Source organism: Rhinatrema bivittatum, chromosome 2, assembly GCF_901001135.1.
Source record: "Rhinatrema bivittatum chromosome 2, aRhiBiv1.1, whole genome shotgun sequence".
Taxonomy (NCBI): domain Eukaryota; kingdom Metazoa; phylum Chordata; class Amphibia; order Gymnophiona; family Rhinatrematidae; genus Rhinatrema; species Rhinatrema bivittatum.
The window spans coordinates 293,189,278-293,210,943 of record NC_042616.1 but is presented as its reverse complement, the minus strand read 5'-3'; the positions used below and the strand labels follow the sequence as shown (position 1 = coordinate 293,210,943).

Here is a 21,666-nt window from a genome sequence, read left to right as displayed (position 1 = left end):
TTTCCAGAACTTTTGTTAAAAATGGCAAATTTGAAATAGGCTAATATTTATTTAAATCTGTCTGGTTAAGATTTTTTTTTTTTTTTAAGCACTGACCCAACTGAGGCAGCTTTTAAAGATTGAAGTGCATGCCCAGTCCTTAAAGTCCTTAAAGACTGATTCACAAGCATCGAAATAAAGTTAGCAAGATCTTATCTTAAGCAAATCGGGACATTAGAGCAATCATTAGCTGGGCAATAGTTAATCCTCATATTCTAATATCATCAGCCTCAGAAGTTGACATCACTAAAATAATCTCAAAGCTCAGTATTTTGGGAAATGCCATCCATAAAATATGGTCAGCTGAGGAAGGAATCAATTATCTTTACTTTTTTTCATTAAAGAATAAACCAAAGTCATCTGTGTCCCAATTTAGCATATGTCACCTTATCAGGGACTGTAATTATGGATTTAACTATAAAGAAATGTTCTCTCAACAAGATATTGGTTTACTGAATTCTATCTTGATAAAATTTGTGTGTTGTGAGATTGGTCTTTGAACTAAACTAATTTAGCTTGATCTGCCACACTATGGAATTTCTGCTAGTGCCATTCTAAACATATCAGTCTTTTAAAATGAGATGGTCTGATCGAAACCAAGGAGCCCTATGCCATAGGTTTACCTTTTTTACTAACTTTGGGGGCTACCTGATCCAGGACTGTTTGTAGGGAAGTATTCCAGACAGAGACAAGGGGGAATCCCTCATGTATAATCAAAGGTTGATGAGCAACTCCTTTTAGAGCAAACTACAGCTGGTCTCTGTGGAAGAAATGATGCAATCTACTGTGTCAGTTGACCACCCTCAGACTCACGTAGAAAAGTTTAGAAGTATCAAGTGATCATCTAAATTGGAGGCTGATGTAGATCTAAACCTATCACCATGCCTTTGCCCTTATCCATCTGTTGCATTACATCACTCAAGGAGATCAAAACCAGTCTTCATGTTGTGTCCCACCCAAAACCATTCCTGGAAGTTTGGTCAGTCAGGCCAAAGGATATAGTCCAAATCTAACTCCAACTCCCTGCACCTGGGCCCATTTTATTATTTTGGGTTTCTGCCTTTGTATCTAATTTAAAAAAAATGGAAAAAATGTATATTCATTTTTCTGTTTTCCTGCATATTGCTAGTACTTTTTTCTTCCTTTTTATTTGAAGGCAATCCTTAGCGTTGGGAATCCTACGTATGTGACTGGTTGTCCTGTTTGTCCTTGGAGAAAGCAAAGTTGCTTACCTGCAAGAAGTGTTCTCTGAGGTTAGCAGGATTTTCAGTCACACATGCCCTCTCTCATGCTGGAATTGTTTGTGCATCACAATGGTTGCCATGGTACTGTGCCATGGTAACTGTTTTGAATTGCTTGAAGTTTGACCCAGGCAGCAAATAGGACATGAAGCATTTCTGTGGGGTTCTGCCAGTGAGAGGAAAGCTCAGATTGGTTGGGTGGAGGAGACGAGGAGGGAACAGCTAGTGTGGAGTGGTGATAAAATGGCAGGATTGGGGCATTATAAGGGCGAAGAATCTATTCCTGCTGCAGGTCATAACAAATATCTAAGGGGAATCACATGGTCAAACTACAAGTCTAAACTGAGCAGCATGAGGAGAAAACTCCAAGTTTGACTTAGGTGACAGGAGGAAAGCGATGTGGTATGCAGAACGTTTCCCTTACTCCTGCCATTGAGGGAGGTTTGGGTTGGAGGGGGTGGGGGTGGGGGTGAGAAAACAGATTGACTGGTGGCAGAATGTGGGGGGATTGGCTGGTACAAAGGTTAGGGAGGATGAGAAGGGGATCAATAAGTATTTGTGCTAATGTGAGAGGGGATCAGTGCTAGGGGTGTGTGTGTGTGAGGAGGTATGTGCTGGAAATGTGTTTATTTGCGATGGCTACAGGGATGAGGGGTTGAAAGAGTAATAAGGAGAAGGTAGGGATGCAAGTGGAATAGCAGGACTAGAGTTGTCCTGATCCTCCATTCTTTCCCAATCTAAATCCCCCTTGAAGTTTTGATTTTATCAGTCTTTTGTGAAAAAAACCCTAACAATGTTGTTTAAAGCATTTTTGCTGTAAAGATAAGAACATAAGAAATTGCCATGCTGGGTCAGACCAAGGATCCAACAAGCCCAGCATCCTGTTTCCAAAAGAGGCCAAACCAGGCCACAAGAACCTGGCAATTATCCAAACACCAAGAAAATCCCATGCTAATGATGCAATTAATAGCAGTGGCTATTCCCTAAGTAAACTTGATTAATAGCAGTTAATGGACTTCTCCTCCAAGAACTTATTCAAACCGTTTTTGAACCCAGCTACACTAACTGCACTAACCACATCCTCTGGCAACAAATTCCAGAGCTTAATTGTGCATTGAGTGAAATAATTTTCTCTGATTAGTCTTAAATGTGCTACTTGCTAACTTCATGGAGTGCCCCCTAGTCCTTCTATTATTCGAAAGTGTAAATAACCGATTCACATCTACTTGTTCAAGACCTCTCATGATCTTAAAGACCTCTATCATATCCCCCCTCAGCCGTCTCTTCTCCAAGCTGAACAACCCTAACCTCTTCAGCCTTTCCTCATAGGGGAGCTATTCCATCCCCTTTATCATTTTGGTTGCCCTTCTCTGTACCTTCTCCATTGCAACTATATCTTTTTTGAAATGCGGCAACCAGAATTGTACACAGTATTCAAGGTGTGGTCTCACTATAGAGCGATACAGAGGCATTATGACATTTTCCGTTTTATTAACCATTCCCTTCCTAATCATTCCTAACATTCTGTTTGCTTTTTTGACTGCTGCAGCACACTGAGCCGACGATTTTAAAGTATTATCCACTATGATGCCTAGATCTTTTTCCTGGATGGTAGCTCCTAATATGGAACCTAACATCATGTAACTACAGCAAGGGTTATTTTTCCCTATATGCAACACAAATGATTTGATAACAAATTATTTGGGGGAGACTCTGCTAGTACAGAATTAAATGCAAAGCGAGTCTAAAAGAGATGATTGCCAAATTTTAATTGTATTCATTTGTTTTTATTTTAGCATGCTGCTGATTTGGTAAAAACAGTTGCCTCTCGATATGACGAATATATAAATGTAAAAGACTTATCTGACAAAATCAACCGGGCTCTTACAGCTGCTAAAAAAGATAATGACTTCATTTATCATGATCGAGTCCCAGATGCAAAAGACTTGGATCCTATTGGTAAAGCTACCCTTGTGAAGTCTACCCCAATCAACATCCCTTTGAGTCAGAAGTTCAATGGTAAGCACTAGGTTCTGAAATTTCATGTTTAAACAAGATTGAGTGATATTTCCCCAGTATTGAATTGATTTCACTCAATCTCCCTTTGGATTTTAGCTAATCATGCATGTATTTGCTATATAACAGCTTTATAGGATATTGAGAACACTATTTTGCACAAGTATCTTGGGGAAAAAAAAGTAAAGTAGCTCCATCAGAATTGAGGTTAGAAATTGTGTATTAATGATTTAGAGAATAAAACAAAAATGTGGTAAGGGCATAGGGAAAAATGAGGTTTTCAATCTGAATTTATTGATAAAGAAAAAAATAGAATGACCAAAGACTGACCACTGTTGACAAGGGACAGGTTTCAGAAGGCAAGTGGAGTGAGAAAGTTGATGACCAGGAAGTGAGAAGAATGTGAAGGTAGAGAGGCCCAGTATGGCGCTTTACTTCTAGTTTTGAGAAGGAAGATTAACCAGCATATCCAAAAATATTATGGGTTGTTGTGACTGCTGAGGTAGTTCAATAAATATGTATAGGGACCTTCGTTTTCAGTTTTTATTTTATTTTTCTGGGAATTTCAATGTTACAACCAAAAAAAAAAAAATCAGTGGAAGACAATGAAGATTTGGTGAGCACAAAGAAGAAAAACCTATATGAAAAGGGAAGGATAAGGGAGAGAATCTAGGAATCGAGCATGAGGAAGATATGTGCTTGAGGGGGAAGATCAATGAATGAGAAGGTGTGGAGAGAACACATGATTTAGGGAAGAGAGGGCTAAGAGGCAAATACTTGGAATTGTTTCTTCTCCCCTCGCTAGTTGTAACAGAGGAGAATTGTATGCTAAGTGTGCAGTTTGAGGAGGAAAAAAAAGATAAAGATTAGATGGATTAGTAGTAAAGTTGCCAGCAATTTGTATTACAAAGACTTTTTTCCAACTGTTGTGAAGTTGACGAAAGGTGGAATTGAGATTTGTGTATCTCATAGCCCTTAGGAAGGTAGTTTTGCCCATATTGTTCTTTGCTTCCTGAAGACTTGCATAACTGTGATAGAGTTAATTAGGAGGGAGAATAAAAAAAAATGTCCATGCAGGCAAACCCTTCATTTTTAGATAGAAGTAATTAGCCACGGTTATCCAGTAATTGTGCTTTAAAAGGGAGATCTCATTGTTGGCTGGGAGCATCCTTTTTTTGGTCAATTACTGAAATGAGGTCAGCTCATCCCTCTCCCTATTTGGGGCACAATGAGCTGGAATTTTTAGAGCAGCTGTTCATGGAGCAAAACAAATGTTTCCAGCACAGCAGATTCTCACTTTTATAGTAGGCTAGCTGGAGAACCATTCTTTAAACTTAGAATAGGGAAAGTTAGAGGAAAGGGGTGTATGGTCTTGAAAGTAAGCAGAATCTAGGGTGGACGAGATTGTAGATATCTGGCAAACATATGAATTAGTAGGGCATTAGTTCCCTCAATTATATAACTTCAGGTCTCCTCTTTTTTTGCTTTTCTAGCCAGCTTTAATTTGATTTTGCGTTAAATGTGTATGAAAACTTAGTTTAATTGCATATTTTAGTAACTATAAGCAAGAAAGGTGATTTTAATTCTAGCTTCACAAACGTTTCCTATTATAGCGGCAGGTAGATTTTGATCTCATGATTGATCTCATGCAGAGGGTTAATATATTTCTTTCCTTAACTAAACCTGAATGAAATAATTCTTGAATTCCAGACTTATTTGAGAAGATGGTTCCTCTGGCAGTTCAGCAGTCCATGAGTCTCTACAATCAAAGGAAGGCTGATCTAGTAAATAGATCAATAGCTCAAATGAGGGAAGCTACCAGTCTTTCCAATGGGTGAGGCTTCTAAGTTTGAGATTCTAGACTTTCAGCTTAACCTCTGTTTAACATGCCTAAGAACATTTCCTGTGTTTTTTAGTTCTTGTATAGACAACTTGTTTTTATTGTTTTTACTGTTTAGCAGCTTCACACTTTCTTATTATTGAGCATCAGACTCTTTCAGGCACTTTGAGACATGAATTTCAGCTCTCTACCACCCCCAGTCCTGGCTACAGCAACAGTGATCATTGGTTCAGAGAGGAGAGCACTATAAATGCCCTCTCTTTTGACCAGTAGGCTGCTGCCATGTGACATCCAAGACTCCTCCCTGCCCCCTTGCCATTGGGCCAGTCCTAGGTCTGTTTTTATTTAATTTTTTTTTGTTTGGTTTTCAGTGGATACATTCTAGATTAAAACATGTGAACTTGTATACGTTCATCACCTCCATAGCTGACTGAACACTCTTGAGTTTCAGGAGCAAATGTGGCATTGCTGATCATCACACAGAAACAGACTATGATAGCAGATAAAGACTGAAAAGCCCTGTAGTGTTTGCCCATTTTCAATATTTTCTAGAATGCTGCAGTCCCTACTTGATTTGCATCTTTCCCCTTTATTGATCCTTTGTGCTTATGTCAGCCTCTCTTCTTGAGTTCATTGGTGCTTGCCTTTACAACCTTCACTGGCTGACTGTTTTGTTTTTAATCTATCAACCTTTTTATGAAGAAATGTTTCCTGTAACACCTGAACCTATTCCCATCTAACCTCATTTCATGACCCTTTATTCTAATATTTCCTTGTCACTGAAAATGCTTACCTCTTGCACACTATATATGCCTTTGAGGTATTTGAATATCTGTAATATTTCGCCTCTCCGTCCTTTCATCTGATGCATTGTCAACTTCTCCTGGTCTGTGTTCTAGGTTAAGATTCAGATAACTTTATTGGCATGATAATTGTACATGTGATACACGGAATGATTACAAATATTTTAGGAAGAGGATATGCTTGAGATACTTAATACTTATATTGAAGAGAGTATTCGGGTATGCTGAGAGAGGTCCATTGAGTTGGAAGCCTAAGCTAGATTCTTTGTAGATTGTGATAATCCTTATACTGGGCCCTATAAGGGGCATCTAAAGAAGTGTATGAGCTTTTAAGACCATATAGCATTGGAAGCAGAGACCTGTGCTTGTTCATATACAACTTCATGCTAATCCTTAGGTTGGTCTGATTAAAAATAAAAATCTACAAAGAATGTGGTTACTAGAATTCGACAGCTTATTTAGGTGAGAGGAATTAGGATTTAAAAGAATTAATGGTAGGTTTATGCAGTCAAAAATAGTCTAGTGAGGAAAGAAATGGACATGAATCCAACTGGTTTTTTTTTAACTGAATTTTTGTGTATATATATATGTATATAAAATATATACTAAAATCAGTAGTATCCATAACATTTGTTAGTAAGTGGTAACTTAAGTACTGTTGATGTTGACTTTTATTCTGCTTTGCATTGCCTCAGGCAAATGGCTATGAAATACAGTCCATAACTTTGAATTAGCAGGCTCTCAGAACAATGATGTAAACGAGTTAGTGTCTTCCTAGCAAAACTGAGCAGTGAGGGTAAATTTAGATTTTCATGCTCACCATTGTGTGTAATTTTCAGGGTAGACCATTTGCTAAGATTTCATGTCATTTAAATTGAGTTTTGACAGACTACACTAGGGTAACTAGAATAAAGTATAATTGAGCATTATATTTACCTTGCATTGTATTCTATCTTTAAGAAAAGGAATAGACAACAGTTTTACAAATTGTGTATATAATCATTAAGAAACTAATGGTGATGTATGTTTCTAGTAGGCTGCCCTAAGAAAGTGTCCTTCAGTTACAAATAGAAATGTATCAAATTATTGTAGAATATATAATATATTTTATCTGTAACTAATGTATTTTTTGAGGGGAGGAAGATACAAGTTCTGAGAAAATTCAGACTGTTTTGATATTAACTTAAAACACAGAAAGGAAGCAATACAGCCATAAGCCAAGTGAGTTATTTCGAATAATCTAGCTAGCTTTAAGATTTGCTGGATGTGAGACACATTTTTCTAGAAACTTATTTTTCTGCTAATCATTTTAGGGTGTTGGCTTCTCTGAATCTGCCTGCTGCTGTTGAGGATGTGTCGGGAGACACAGTTCCACAGTCTATACTGGAAAAGTCTAAAGCTGTGATTGATCAAGGGGGCATCCAGACTGTTGATCAGCTGATCAAAGATTTACCAGAACTGCTACAGAGAAACAGAGAGATCTTGGTTGAGGCAAGTGTTAGAACCTATACAGAAGTCATACAGTGGGTGGCTACTGAAAAGCTTCCACTAAAATAAACAGAAGTCTAATGTATAGAGACAGGAGCTTGAACGTTACTCAGTATATGGAGGGCTCCTTTATATCAAGTGAAAGCATACAGTCATGCAGTGGACAGGCCTTCCAGCAAATACCACTCCCATACATTCTGGATACAAGGAGATACATTTTCAAAGGGTTTAGCTTCCTTTCAGATTTAGGCAATTAAATCAGCCCTTTTGACTAGGGCTGAGGTCGTAAATTTAGGATCCTAAAAGGCAAATGGCTATGGGAGCAAATTTATGTTGGGTTAAAAAATGAAGTACTTAACACTGATGATCATTACTCGGTACCTAACTTGCCCCTAGATTGATCAAAATGCTATAATTTCGCATGGATAACACCTGTGATAAGAAAAAGGGGCATGGTTATGATAATTTTAGAATTGTTGTACCATGCGCTATCATAAGAACATAAGAAAATGCCACACTGGGTCAGACCAAGGGTCCATCAAGCCCAGCATCCTGTTTCCAACAGTGGCCAATCCAGGCCACAAGAACCTGGCAAGTACCCAAAAACTAAGTCCACTCCATGTAACCATTGCTAATGGCAGTGGCTATTCTCTAAGTGAACTTAATAGCAGGTAATGGACTTCTCCTCCAAGAACTTATCCAATCCTTTTTTAAACACAGCTATACTAACTGCACGAACCACATTCTCTGGCAACAAATTCCAGAGTTTAATTGTGCGTTGAGTAAAAAAGAACTTTCTCCGCTTTGCATAGGTAGTTTACCGCAACATGCGGTAAAGTTTTTGTGCCCTGTGATACTTGTACTTTGCTACTCACAAAGTGCCCAGACAGTCACTTACTGGAGAGGGAGAGAGAAAAATGCCCGACATGCAATTTGCCATTTTTATCATGAATTGTGTTACGGCCGTTTCAAAATGCACAGTACGATAATGCCCCTCATTTTCATTAGTCCTGCCCCTCTGAAAAACTGTTACGGGTGTTAACACCATAACACATTTTGATGAAGGACCCTGTTAGAAATCTAAATCTAGAAAAATAAATTGAGGCCTAAATTTAGGAAAATTTCATTTGAAAATATAAGACTCTAATTTGGCTTAATTTCCTAAATTAAGGTGCCTAAAACTGAAATCCCTAAGTGAACATTTTTTAAAAAATTGACCCCAAGTTAAACAAAGTGGGGCGGATTTTCAGACTCCGCGAATAGGCCTACTTTTGTTTGTGCTCCAGGCGCAAACAAAAGTATGCTGGATTTTAGCAGATACGTGCGAAGCCGCGCGTATCTGCTAAAAACCTGGATCGGCGCGCGCAAGGCTATCGATTTTGTATAGCCGGCGCTACCCCCGTTCCCTCCAAGGCCGCTCCAAAATCGGAGCGGCCTCGGAGGGAACTTCCTTTTGCCCTCCCCTCACCTTCCCCTCCCTTCCCCTACCTAACCCACCCACCCGGCCCTGTCTGAGCCCCCCCTTACCTTTGTTGGGGGATTTACGCCTCCCTCTGGGAGGCGTAAATCCCCGCGCGTCAGCGGGCCTCCTGCGCGCCGGGACGCATCCTGGGGGCAGGTCCGGAGGGCGCGGCCACGCCCCCGGGCCGCCCCGGGCCATAACCACGCCTCCGGGTCCACCCCCGAAACGCCCCCGACACGCCCCCCTCGGAGAACCCCGGGACTTACGCGAGTCCCGAGGCTCTGCGCGCGCCGGTGGGCCTATGTAAAATAGGCCCACCGGCAAGCAGGGCTCTGAAAATCCGCCCCAGTGATTGTCTGTCTTGTCAGCATAAGCTGATGACCTTATTGACTACTTTAAAGAAGAAAGTTTTAATGGAGAAAGTTACAATTACTATTGAAGTTGTTAGAATTTAGCAGTCTGCATATAATATAAAATATTTTTTTATCTATCAAAATCAGAATTTTCCCCTCAAAAAATAGCATTTTCCCTTTGAGTATATACAGTCAAAAGTACAATATTTGTGTTAAATTTCTGTCTTAAATATATTTATTTGAATATTTGCAGCGCTTCTTTCAGAGCTGTATTAAGAATTAAAATATTAAATTATTGTATTTCCTTTCTGGTTATCCTTATTCTGTGTGCAATACTTTTGGTTTGTATTTTTATATCAGTCACTAAAGTATTTGGATGAGGAAGAAGCCACAGACAATGAACTAAGAGAGAAATTCAAAGAGCGCTGGCAGAGAACACCATCAAATGAACTTTACAAGCCTCTACGGGCAGGTAAGAACTGGTGGTTAGTTTAAATAAATGCAGTCGATATGGAGTAAGTCTGGTGACCAGTGATGACTGCAAGAACTGATTTCAGCCAAGAGGGTTGCATTTTGAACTTGTTCCTTCCCTCTTCCCACTTGTGGAGATTGCTTTGGGGGTTGGGGGGTTTATGTCCTCGGACTAGTGCTTGAAGTGAAAACTCTTCTTGAGGTTGAATCCTTCCAGGGCTTCATGTGTTCCAGCAGAGGTTCTTTCTATGGTAGGTGTTGGTTCTGTCATTTCTATGCTGTGCCAGAACCCTGTCACCATTGATGAATGAGAGATCTAAACTGGGGTTCTGCTAACTTGATAAAGCCTAACTTCCCTAGAATTACAATATGTGAAAAAGTTTTAAGGTAGGAGAACATTACTTTTATCTCATCAAAAAGATGTTAAAAGACAACCAATAAATAGTAGGGTAGATGCCTGTGCTAGTATAATTGATGTTTTCTGAAGCAAACTTTCACGACTTCTGAGATTCCTTCCTCACTCAGTGTACTATAAATAAAGCTGAAAATCTTCCATATAGGAAAGAAGAGTTGCATCTAATGTAATTACGTTGCAGTTAACTTACAGTTTGTTAAAAATGACCAATGCCAAAAACAGAGAGAAGGTATGATTTGTGCCACCAGTGGGATATTAGTTTGGTATGTAGAACTGAGGACTTTGAGACTTAACACTTAAATAAGTTTCTCCTTGGACAAACAAGACAGAAGCTGCACAAGTAGGTGACCTCATCCGACAGGGCTGAGATGAAAAGGCTTTCTCAGAGCATTCTGGCACAGCTCTCTCCAGTGCCCAAGTCTGCATAGTCTTATTTCCGCTCATGAAAAAGGACATGTTTTTGTCAAACTCCTTACATTTGGTATTTTTTTATTTTCATTTCATAGTGGGGTTTTTTGTTTTCTTTTACAAGTCCCCCAAAAATTATTTTTTTCCGAATTGTTTCACCTAGCCTCAACTCTGTTCACAATGGCAGATAGCAAATTAACAGCGTCATTCATTAAACCACGATGTGCCAGTATCGCGGCGATAACAATGCAAAGAAGGGGAAGGGAGTGATGTTTTCTACATTATCACTGGCAGCACCGTGTGAAATTACACCTTTTCCTGTGGCACTATGGGTGTGAAACTTTGCAGCCTTGGCTGCAACCATGGCGAGTGAAAATTTCGCCTCCCGCCCCTTTTTTCACGTGGCTCATCATTCTGCTGTAAATATAAATAATAAATATAGCAGAATGATGAATCTAGGCCTAAGGTTCAAAATATGCCCCCGTTACTCCTACAAGATTTTGTCTAACCACATGATTCCTGCATTTGGTGCTTGGGCCTAGCCCATGACACATCTAGCTGCAAGACTTGTTCCTGAATGTCCCTAAGGGCTAGAAACTACATGATGAAAGCTATTAAATTCTTTTCAAGCCTCCTTCATGTTAGTAAAGAGGAAACCATTTACAGCTGAGTGAATATTGCTTAAAGCAGAAAAGTCAGAGTCCTCTTTTATGCTAGACACCATGACCTCTTCCTCCTTCCAAAAGGGGAGGTAAACTGCATTTTTGGTGCCAGAGTATGCAAGAGCTAGGCAGGCCTTTTCGGCACAGACAACACATTGACACATAAAGGCACCTTTGGCATCGTTGCTCTTTGGTGTTCCATTGCTCTTTGACAAGTTAAAGGCACTACTTCCGTGTAAGAGCCAGTAATTTCTTGGTGCCAATGTACAAGTGTTGGCACTGAAGAGACAAAAAAGGCAGTTCATTCTAAATATACACTTCAAAAAATTCTTATGTCAGTTCTAGCTCCTGACTGATAGTTCTTCTGCACTGATTTCTCCTACTATAAAGAAATATCATTCATTTGTGAAGAAAATGTGGCTTCACTTCATAAAAAATGTTTACTAATGTACCTGATTCTCCATATCTTCCTTTGCAATTAGAATAATTATCTCCCATTTTTGTAGTCTATGGCCACTAATTTGGAAACTCAATCTACTAATCCACCATAATCAGTGCAGATAAGAAATGATACAAATATATTCACATTCTAAGATAATTTTCAAAAGTATTTACACACGTAGAACTCTGTTTTATACATGTGAATGCATATTTTAAAATTTCTACTTCTATGCATGTAACTCCTTTGAATATTCACTCCATAGGGCTGAATTTTCAAAAGGTTTTATATGTGTAAATGGGCTCTTAAAAATTGCTATGATATATATGCAACTTTTACACGCTTTGAAAATTCACTCAAGTCTCACGTTTCACCTTCATCTGGTGCGCAGGAGGGATCTCAGCCATCATACACATCTCTCTCTCTCTCATGACAGTCTGTGACAAGTCCACCGGTCTTCATCAGACCCCTCTCCACAGGTTCCTAGAAGTATGTCTCTACCTGAGGATAATATCATATCTTGCTTTTTTTCTAAATAAGGGCCAAAACAATTGCATTGATTTTAAGGAGGCAGTAACTAGAGAAGATATATTTGGCATACTAAAGCCCCAAGATTATTAGTAACTATTTCAATTAACCCAGTACTTCAAAAACTCCAAACAAGAATGTGCAGATGCTCTTATCTGTATTGCAAGTAGCAAGGCATCACTGATGTCATAATCTCTTGTGATGTAGTAATTTTGATGCAGTACTTCTGTGATCAGTCAGATGCATCTGTGCAATAACACAGCCTGTGTCATTTATAGTTGATTTTATCTATCTTGGTGCTGTTGGCCCATTTTAATCTCTGACAGCTGGGTCTTCCAGATCATGAAGGAAGGCTGCAAATTTTGTCTTTTAGGGATTTCTTAAAATTGCCCACTGAAAGACTATTAAATCTTACTTAACACCAGGACAAATTTTCAGGAAAGAAGGCAGGAATTTTATTTAGGTTCTTCCTGCTCCCCAGAAAGTCTGAAGGATTCTGACTTATCCTTGACCTTAAGGGCCTTGAACCAATTCCTGAAAAGAGAAAAGTTGAAGATGGTAATCTCTGGCTTTGTAATTCTTTTTTAAACAAAGGAAACTATCTAATTTCTCTGGATTTAAATAAGTACACCAACATCATCCCGGTCGTTGAAAGTAGCTAAGATTTTTACTAGGGATGCAATTTCTCCAGTGCTGTTAGCTGCCTTATGGCCTAACCTCAGCACTGTGAGTATTCACAAATATTTTGTAGTCATTGTAGTATATACACACAATGACTGTTTTTTTCTATGTGGACGTTTGGCTGGTCAATAGCACATTTCAGGTAGGAGTGAACAAGTCTATGCAGAGCACCATCTGGGAGCTGCAGCTAGTAAAGTTACTACTACTTATCACTTCTATAGCACTGCTTGACATATCAAAAAATTGTTTTTAGCTTGGATTTGAATAAAGCAAGAGGGTACATGGCACATCAACTCAGGAATGTCTATTCAAGCATAAGGTTCAGCCATGTGGAAAGCATGGAGCTGGGATTTGGCAGTAGAGGAGAAAGACATAGATTGAGTTGCTTGATGAGCAGAGTTTACAAGGAGGGGTGTAGGGAGAGAGAAAGGAGAGGTAGTGAGGAGTTGTAGAGAGAAGGCTCTTGTAGATGAGCTTGAACTCTATGTGGAAGGGAACAAATATAATGACTTCAGAAAAGGGATTATATGAGTATAATGACTTTGGTGAAAGAAATCATGCAGCTGAATTTTGTATAGATTGTACTGGAAAGAGATGATTCACCTGTAAGGAGCAGATTGCAGTAGTCTAAGTGGGAAATGATGAGAGAAGTAGGTAAGGGTTCAGGTAGCGTGTTCAGAAAGTAAGGAATGAATTTTGATGCCATAGAGAGAGAGAACAAATTTTAACAGTGTTGAGGATATGGGTAGAGAAGGAGAACGAGAGCATGACCCCAGGGTTACAGGCCAAGGGTTCTAAGGGAATGATAATGTTATCCATAGAGAGAGGGGGAAGAGGGTTTTGGAGAAAAGAATGAGTTCTGTCTTAGCCATACTGAGTTTAAGGTAGCAGTGGGGCATCCAGGCAGCAACATCAGACGAGCAGTCTGAGATTTGGTACTTGATTCCTGATGAAATTTCTGGTGTAGAGAAGTAAATTTGGGAATCAGCATAATAGATGGTATTGAAAGCCATGAGAGGAGATCAGAGCATCAAGGGAATTAATATAGAAATAGAAGGAAAGAGGGCCTAGGACAGATCCCTGAGGCACACCATTTGATTGTGGATGGTGGTAGAGGAGGATTCACTAGAGCAGGGGTGGTCAACTCCAGTCCTCAAGAGCCACAAACCAGCCAGGTTTTCAGGCTAACCACAATGAATATGCATGAGATAAATTTACATGCAATGGAGGCAATGCATACAAATCTATCTCAAGCATATTCATTGTGGATATCCTGAAACCCAGACATTTTTTGTGGCTCTCAAGGACCAGAGTTGGCCACCCCTGCACTAGAGGACACACTAAAAGTGCAATGGGCAAGGTAAAAAGAAAACCAAGACGACAAAGTCCTGAATACAAATGAGGATAGATTATCAAGGAATAGGTGGTGATCAATAGTGTCAAAAGCAGCAGATAACTCAAGGCGGACAAGGATCGAGTAAAGGCCTTTGCTTTTCGCCGTAAACAAGTCATTGGAGACTTTGACAAGGTGCTGTGGAATGTAGAGGGTGAAAACCAGACTGGATTGGATCAAGAATGATTTGTGATGAAAGTCAGAATGGTGGGAGGTAAACACATTCAAGCTGTTTGGAAGCCAGAAAGAGGAGGGAGATGGGGTGATAGGAAGAATGGTGTGAGCACATGTTTCAAGGCAGCAGAAACAGTTGCAATGGAAAATGATAGACTGAGGATATAACAGAAGGAAGGGATGAAGAGCTGGATGGGAATGGGGTGAGAGGAGCAAGTAGTGAATTTGGAGGAGGAGAGAAGATGGGCAGTTTCCTCAACTGATTTTAGAAGAGAGAGATAGTGGTAGAGGCTAAGGGAAAGGGTAGAAGAAAGAAGTGGGGGAGAGGGAGGTAGAGGTGACCTGGTTGAGAATTTGAGACTAACCTTTTGAACCTTGTCATGAAAGTAATCAGCCATAGTCGGGGCAGAGAGCAAAGTTGGGTGGGTGGGAGATGAAGGAAGTTTGACAAGGGACATGAGTATGTCAAAGATACAGCAAGGATTAGGTTCAAGAGTTTGTCAGATGGATGTAGTAGTCTTACTTGGCAAGTGCAATAGCAGAATGAAAGAAGGTCAGCATGAATTTGAAATGTATGAAGTTGGGAGGGGCATAGGATTTTAGCAAGAAGACATTCTGCAGAGTAGGCACAGAAATGTAAGAAGCAAATTCTCAGAGTGATTCAAGGCTGGTGTTTTGTGCACCTTACTCTATGGGTAAGAGAAAGTGCAAGTGTCTATGGCGGAGGAAAGTATAATGTTGAAAGAAAACGTCCTCATCAGCTGACTCAGTGTAGTGGAGGAGAGATGAGAAAGTAGTAGTTACTCTGTACGTTGGACAAAGTTTTAAGGTAGAGGAACATTACTTTTAGCTCTTCAAAAAAAATTAAAACCAGCAAATAGGATAGATGTCTTAATTGACATAATGTGATTTCACTTTAGGTCACATCTTTCCACATTAAACCAGTACTCAATGTAAGTGATAGTACATGATCAATGAAAAAAAAGCAAAATACAATAAATCAATATGTATAAGCATAACAATAAATCATTAAATACACAAAGCAATATCAAATTAGCATTGCTGTAGATGTCACCCTTGAGCGATGGCCATGACTCCTTCTCCGTTGGGGGGGCTCTGAATGCTGCATTCACAGCATCCCCATCAACCCAGGGAGCTGAAGACCTGATTCAAGGATTGAACTGGGACCTTTAGCATTGTAGTGTCACTGAGCCAACAGGCTGGCCACAGGATGTTCTCGCAGGATATTGGATGTTCAGGAGCAAACATTTTTTTACTATTACTGATGTTCCTTCCTCTTCATGTTCTGTAAATGCAGCTGAAACTTCTTTAATAGGCAAGAAGAGTTGAATCCAATGTGCTTCTGCCTGTTGGCGGTTCTTGTTTCTCCTCTTTTAGGTTGGCAGTAACACTTAACTGTGGACTCCCACATGCTTGTCTGAAAAAGCCGAGTTCCTTATTTGTAACAAATATTCTCTGAAGATTGCAGTTCACCCATCACACAGACCCAGCCCACCCGCCTTGGGAGTTGTCCTCCCCCAAGTCAGAGTTTTTATATAAAACTGAAAGAAGCGATGGGGCTGCTGCAATGCAGGAACTACTGCGCAAGGGCAGTGAGAGGCTTTTGCCTGTTCAGAAAGCTCTGAAGGAATCTGTCCTTGTTGTCGTGATAGGTGAACTGTCTTCAGAGAGCACCTATAACAGGTAAGCAGCTTTGATTTACTCCTGCTCAAGGCTGGTGAAGATCTGAGAGGGGAGGGTTTAAATGCTTGTAAAACCGCATTCAAATAAACTCCGATTTTTACTTTGGTAAGCAGCATATACCCTCTGTGTTCAATATTGCAAATATTCAAACAGCATGCAATAATTATGTTTTAATAATGGAACATTTTAATGTCAAATGGTTTTTAAAACTCAGCTTCTTATATTTCCTCTGCACCAGTTGGAGCAGCTGTTTGGAGCAATGTCACAAGCAGTTGGATTGGTTTATGCGTTGTATGATGTGATTTGTGATGTCATAATCATTGTGAGGACAAAGGAATTGTATGCAGACAACTCAAATAATTACTTGTTAGTAAAATGAACTGAGACAGGGTATTTCTGCTTGCTGTGTGGACTTCAGAAGGCTCCTGATAGATTTAAAAAAAAACAAAACTGCAGATATAAAATAAGTATAATGATTTATGTGCATTGAGTGTAGTTGACTGGACATGGCACCTTTTTGGTTTCTTATCTGTGCACCTCATAAGAACAAGCAGAGATACTATATATATGCTAAAATAATTTGCGATGAATCTATCATTCAAGCACCCATACACAATACACAACTTTATTTTCATTCAGCTATATCCTTTTACTTTTATACTGTCTTTTTCATAGAAACGTAGGTTATGTTGGTAGATACAGACCACTTAGTCCACTCAATTTGCCTGTTTGCATTATCATAGATTCTATTTGATCTCTAGTCCCCTTGCTTCATCTCTTGCCTTGCCACTAACTTCTCTTTGCAGTTTCTACTCTCACTTTCCAGACTGCCAGGATATTTTGTGAACTCTGCTTTGCAAATTAAAAGGACTCTATAGAGACAGCTGTTTCAAGAGTAACAAATATCAGAATCTTTGTATTATGAAAGAAGAGGACTAAGACCTGTGAAGGGGACTGGTGCAGTGTAAAACAAAGGGGAATGAGGCTTTATAATTAATTTTTAATATAGAAAGTTAGTTCAAATGCAGTATAACTCTGGAAAAATAGATGTTAAAAAAAAAAAAGTAAACAAGTTATAATAAATTAAAAAAAAAAAAAGTATAAGATTGTCGAGAGCCTATCCTGGTTCACTTATAGCTTTGCTTTGATTGGTTTAATTTTAAAACATTTTTCTGCTGCTTCTTTCTTTAAGCTGTTTGTGGTTGTGGTCATAGACTAGGGGCCAGTGAAAATCACCTACTTGTGAAGGGTAACAGGAAGCTTCCTCACCAAATTGGGGAGTCCCCAACATCTTATCTATGCAGCTTAGCATCTAGAAACAGAATCTGATAGCAGATAAGGACTGTAAGGCTAAATGAAATTCTTCATACTGGAGAAACCCTCAGAAGCACATGTTGATAGTATGTATTTATAATCCTGTTGTCATTGTTCATTTTTCTTTCCTATTCAGAAGGCACCAACTTCCGTAATATTTTAGACCAAGCTGTCAGTGCAGATGCTGTGGTAAAAGAGCGCTATCAGACTCAACGTGAGACATTGGCACTTTTGTGTAAACCGGAAGCAGAACTGAACGCTGCCATCCCTTCCGCTAACCCTGCAAGTACCATGCAGGGTAGTGAGGTGAGCAGAGATTCTATCAGATACCATCTGCAGCCTCTCCATGTTCATGGCAGCAGGTTTGAACAGGTTACAGGCTCTTCTTTAATTATACCGCTGGCATAAACTCACACCATTGTGTTCTTGTAGTTTGTGTCAAAGGTTTGCTTTCAGGTTATCCTGATGTTGCACATGCCATGGATGTCAGTTTTACAAAAAGTAACATGTTGCCCATGTTTTGTTAATGGGACTTCAATCTGCACTGCATAATAGGTCTTTTGTCATGTTAACTGTTCTGTTTTCCTGATAGAAGGTGTATTGCTGTTGCACCATTCCTGGTTATGGTTATTTTAAATTTATCTTAATACTGGCTCACGTCCTCAAATTTATAACCAAAACAAATTTTCACAACAACTTGAGGAAAACTGCAAACAAGCAGATTATATGTTTGACAACAACCATTCAAAAAATTGTTCAAAAAGACAACAACCAGCAGAGAGTGGTATCAGAAGATTGTATAGTGCTTCCAGTCTCATGGGCTCTTGCCCTTACAGGGCTACAACCCCTCTCTTGTATGAACACTGTTTAGTCACGTCATTTACCAACTCACTGATGGCTTGTCTGATTAATTTTTTTACTTTTTATTTTCTTTAGGTGCAAAAAAAGCCTCCCTTAAATTACCCGTATTTTTTAAAACACACACCTCACACTTCCCAGTTCAACCATATCTCAACTCATTAAAACGTGATATCCTCTCTAATATTTGTTTCAAATTGTACTTATCTCTTAAACTGCAATCATTTTTTACATGAATATTGGCTGATTTGCCCAGATGTCTCGCCCAACATTGACAATGTTTCGGCGCGCTCCTCGCGCCTGCTTCAGGGGCTATCAGTCGTTCTCGACCACTTAATTCAGCTTATCATGATTCTTCCTGTCCTCTCCATTCAAATATGGCGCTCAGACACCGTCTGAGCGCCATATTTGGTTATTTTAAGACATTTCAGATGTATTTGGGTCAGTTTTACTAAAGTACGCTAAAAATGCATGTTTTAATGTGCATTATGGTAGCCAGGGCCGGTGCAAGGGTATTAGGCACCCTAGGCAAACCTTACAGCCTGGCGCCCCCACCTCCCCATACACAATTTTATACATTTATAACAGATTTTATATGAAAAATTACATTCTGAGATAAAAATATACATGTTCTGATAGTTACATGCACTGTTGTGATGCCAACAAGAAAACTCTGCAACTTGGAATTCATATGGCATCACACCTATTGTAACATGTTTCGTGTCGGCATAGTACTGTGTTGATACAAGAGGACCATCTGCCAACACTCAAACAGTAGCAACCCTACCTATGAAAAGGAATATCACAAATATTACACCAGAATCTAAAATAGCAATACACCTATCAGGAAAACAGAACAGGCCAAGGTATTGCATATCCCTACAGAGAAACCACATGCTAAAAGAATGCTTCACCTCAGTCTCGCATGCAGAACACAAACCCTCACCAAATACAGAATAAAGCCACATAAAGTATAAATAGAAATATGCACACAAAAACTGAACTGTAAAACATATCACGCCAGACTCTATACAGTGCAACAATGGAAAAACAAACATTTCACCATACCTCATGAAACAAACAATAAAATCAAGATATATAAATCATTAATCATAATAGTAAAATCATACAAATAAAATAATTTCAAAACAGCTGATGAATAGAATGTCCAATAAATAGACTAATGCAAATTTTGAAAGCTTTCCCAAACACCAAAAAAATATTTCAAACCAGTAAACACATAAACACCACCCTATAATTAAAAATAAGGATAAAAAAATCTCCCACACTCATACCTGGGAACTTTTGATTTTCAATCTGAGCTTGTCATGGATTAATGGGAGGAGGCAGTGGCTGTGATACAAAGAATTTCTCCCCTCTCTCACATACACATGCTCCAACACAAACATATACTCCCTTATTCACACATATTCATACACACACTCACTCTCCCCCACATGCTTTCACATACACATACTCTTGCTCTCTCTCCTCCATATGCTCTCACATACACTTGCTCTCTCCCCCCTACATGCACACACATTCTCCCCCATGCTTTCTCTCACAAACACATACTCTTTCTCCCCCCCACATGCTCTCATATGCACATACTCACACACATGCACTCTTTTTTTTTTTTTCTTTCTCTCCCTCCTAGGTGTAGGCAGCAGCAACAGCTTTCTTCTTGGAATGCCACAGCATCAGGAGGCCTCCACTGTCTTCCTCGTTCAGCAGATATGCTGCCTATCTCCTGCCGCGCGGCCCGGCCGATCACTGCAATTGACCCTCTCAGTCTTTTCTTCCGGCCACTCCTTCCACCTACGATGATTGGGCTTTCTTCTTCCTGCCCTGAGCCACGACACACTTTCTTCCTGCCCTGAGCCACGACACACTTTCTTCCTGCCCTGAGCCACGACACACTTTCTTCCTGCCCTGAGCCACGACACACTTTCTCTTCCAGTTCTCGAGGGCTGGAAGAAGAAGGTCCTGCAGTTGCCACCAGTGTCGGGAATTGGGACAAAGTTTTTTTCACAATTCTGAGCAGGTCCGAAGGAAGTAGTAGGTGGCTGCTGGGTTGCCCCCAAACCTGTGGCATCCTAGGCGATCACCTAGTTCACCTAGTGCTTCCACCGGCCCTGATGACAGCATGCACTTTGCTGCTGAGCCACAGGGCCAGTCTGTATTTCCTATTTTCTGTGTGCTACATGTAATGCAGTAAGCTTGTGCAGGCGTCATTGATGGTCTTAAAAGAAATTTAAATTCTTGATGCTGGAGTGTTTTGCCACACTAAATGCTTTATGGTTAGCAGTGCACGGCATTGCAATAGGGATGAATGTTAACAGTAGATACTGAGATCAGTTCAGCATGCAGAATTTTCAGTGCTTTTCAGGGCCCTTAAGCATTATATACATTTTATAAGGTCTCTTCCTCATCTCAGCTGTTTTCTTTTTTGCTTGTTTGGTTAATTTTTCTTATGATAAAACAGCAACAACTAGATGGGGTAATACATCTATTCTGAACTGTGATCAGGGTAAAGAGACAATATTAGGAGAAATGTATATCTTCAAAATGTTCTTAAATTATATTTACTGTTTTCATTTTATCTTGTCCCTTCTCTCTTCCTGTGGATGAAGGTTGTTGGTGTCCTGAAGTCTTTGCTGGCCAGCCAAGCTAAGGTGAAGAAGGAACGAGAGGAGCTGGAGAATGACATTAAGTCTGTGAATTTTGACATGACCAGCAAATTTCTGACTGCACTGGCACAAGATGGTGCAATAAATGAGGAAGCCATTTCTGTGACCGAACTGGACCGGATCTATGGCAGCCACATGCACAAAGTGCAGGAGAACCTGAAAAAGCAAGAGGAGCTCCTCAACAGCATTCAGGTAAACCACACAACACAAGGGTGCTGGAATGGGCATGACACTATGGAAGCCTCTTGTTTTGTTGTCTGTGATAGGATGGAGTAATATCATTTGGCTAAATTAAATACGTGCCTATTAGTTTGGCTAGGGTATTTCTGCTTCAACTCAGTGATGGTGTCCCTGGTTGGAAGCTAGAAGGTTGCAGGTTCAAATCCTGAGATCCCTAGATGCAGAAATCAGCAGTGGCATGGCAGTGTGTACAGCAAGTGAGGAACCTTCACATTATGCTTGGACTAGATTGTAAACTACATGACACACGGGTGGTCTCTTAAGTGTGTGTTTAGCTCTGAATAGCTAAGTAGTACTGTAGGAATGATAATAGTAGAGAACATTTTTTCTTAAAAAATATTCAGGACAACAAAAATCTGAATGTTTTTTGGGCAGAGATGTTTCTGTTACATGTTTACTGAGAGAAGGGCATTTGAGGGAGAAGCCCGGAGTATCTCATTTGAGGAA

The 21,666-nt window shown here is 39.8% G+C and overlaps 1 protein-coding gene across 2 annotated transcripts in view; it reads left to right on the top strand.

Annotated features, from left to right (window-relative positions):
- Positions 1 to 21,666, top strand: part of PDCD6IP (programmed cell death 6 interacting protein) — a 224,614-nt gene that overhangs the window by 153,483 nt on the left and 49,465 nt on the right. For both annotated transcript variants that reach the window (XM_029589621.1, XM_029589620.1), the window contains exons 8-13: positions 3,077 to 3,299; positions 5,007 to 5,130; positions 7,253 to 7,430; positions 9,603 to 9,714; positions 17,568 to 17,737; positions 20,923 to 21,171. In XM_029589621.1, the coding sequence (XP_029445481.1) occupies positions 3,077 to 3,299; positions 5,007 to 5,130; positions 7,253 to 7,430; positions 9,603 to 9,714; positions 17,568 to 17,737; positions 20,923 to 21,171 (1,056 nt within the window). The remainder of the gene's footprint in view (positions 1 to 3,076; positions 3,300 to 5,006; positions 5,131 to 7,252; positions 7,431 to 9,602; positions 9,715 to 17,567; positions 17,738 to 20,922; positions 21,172 to 21,666) is intronic.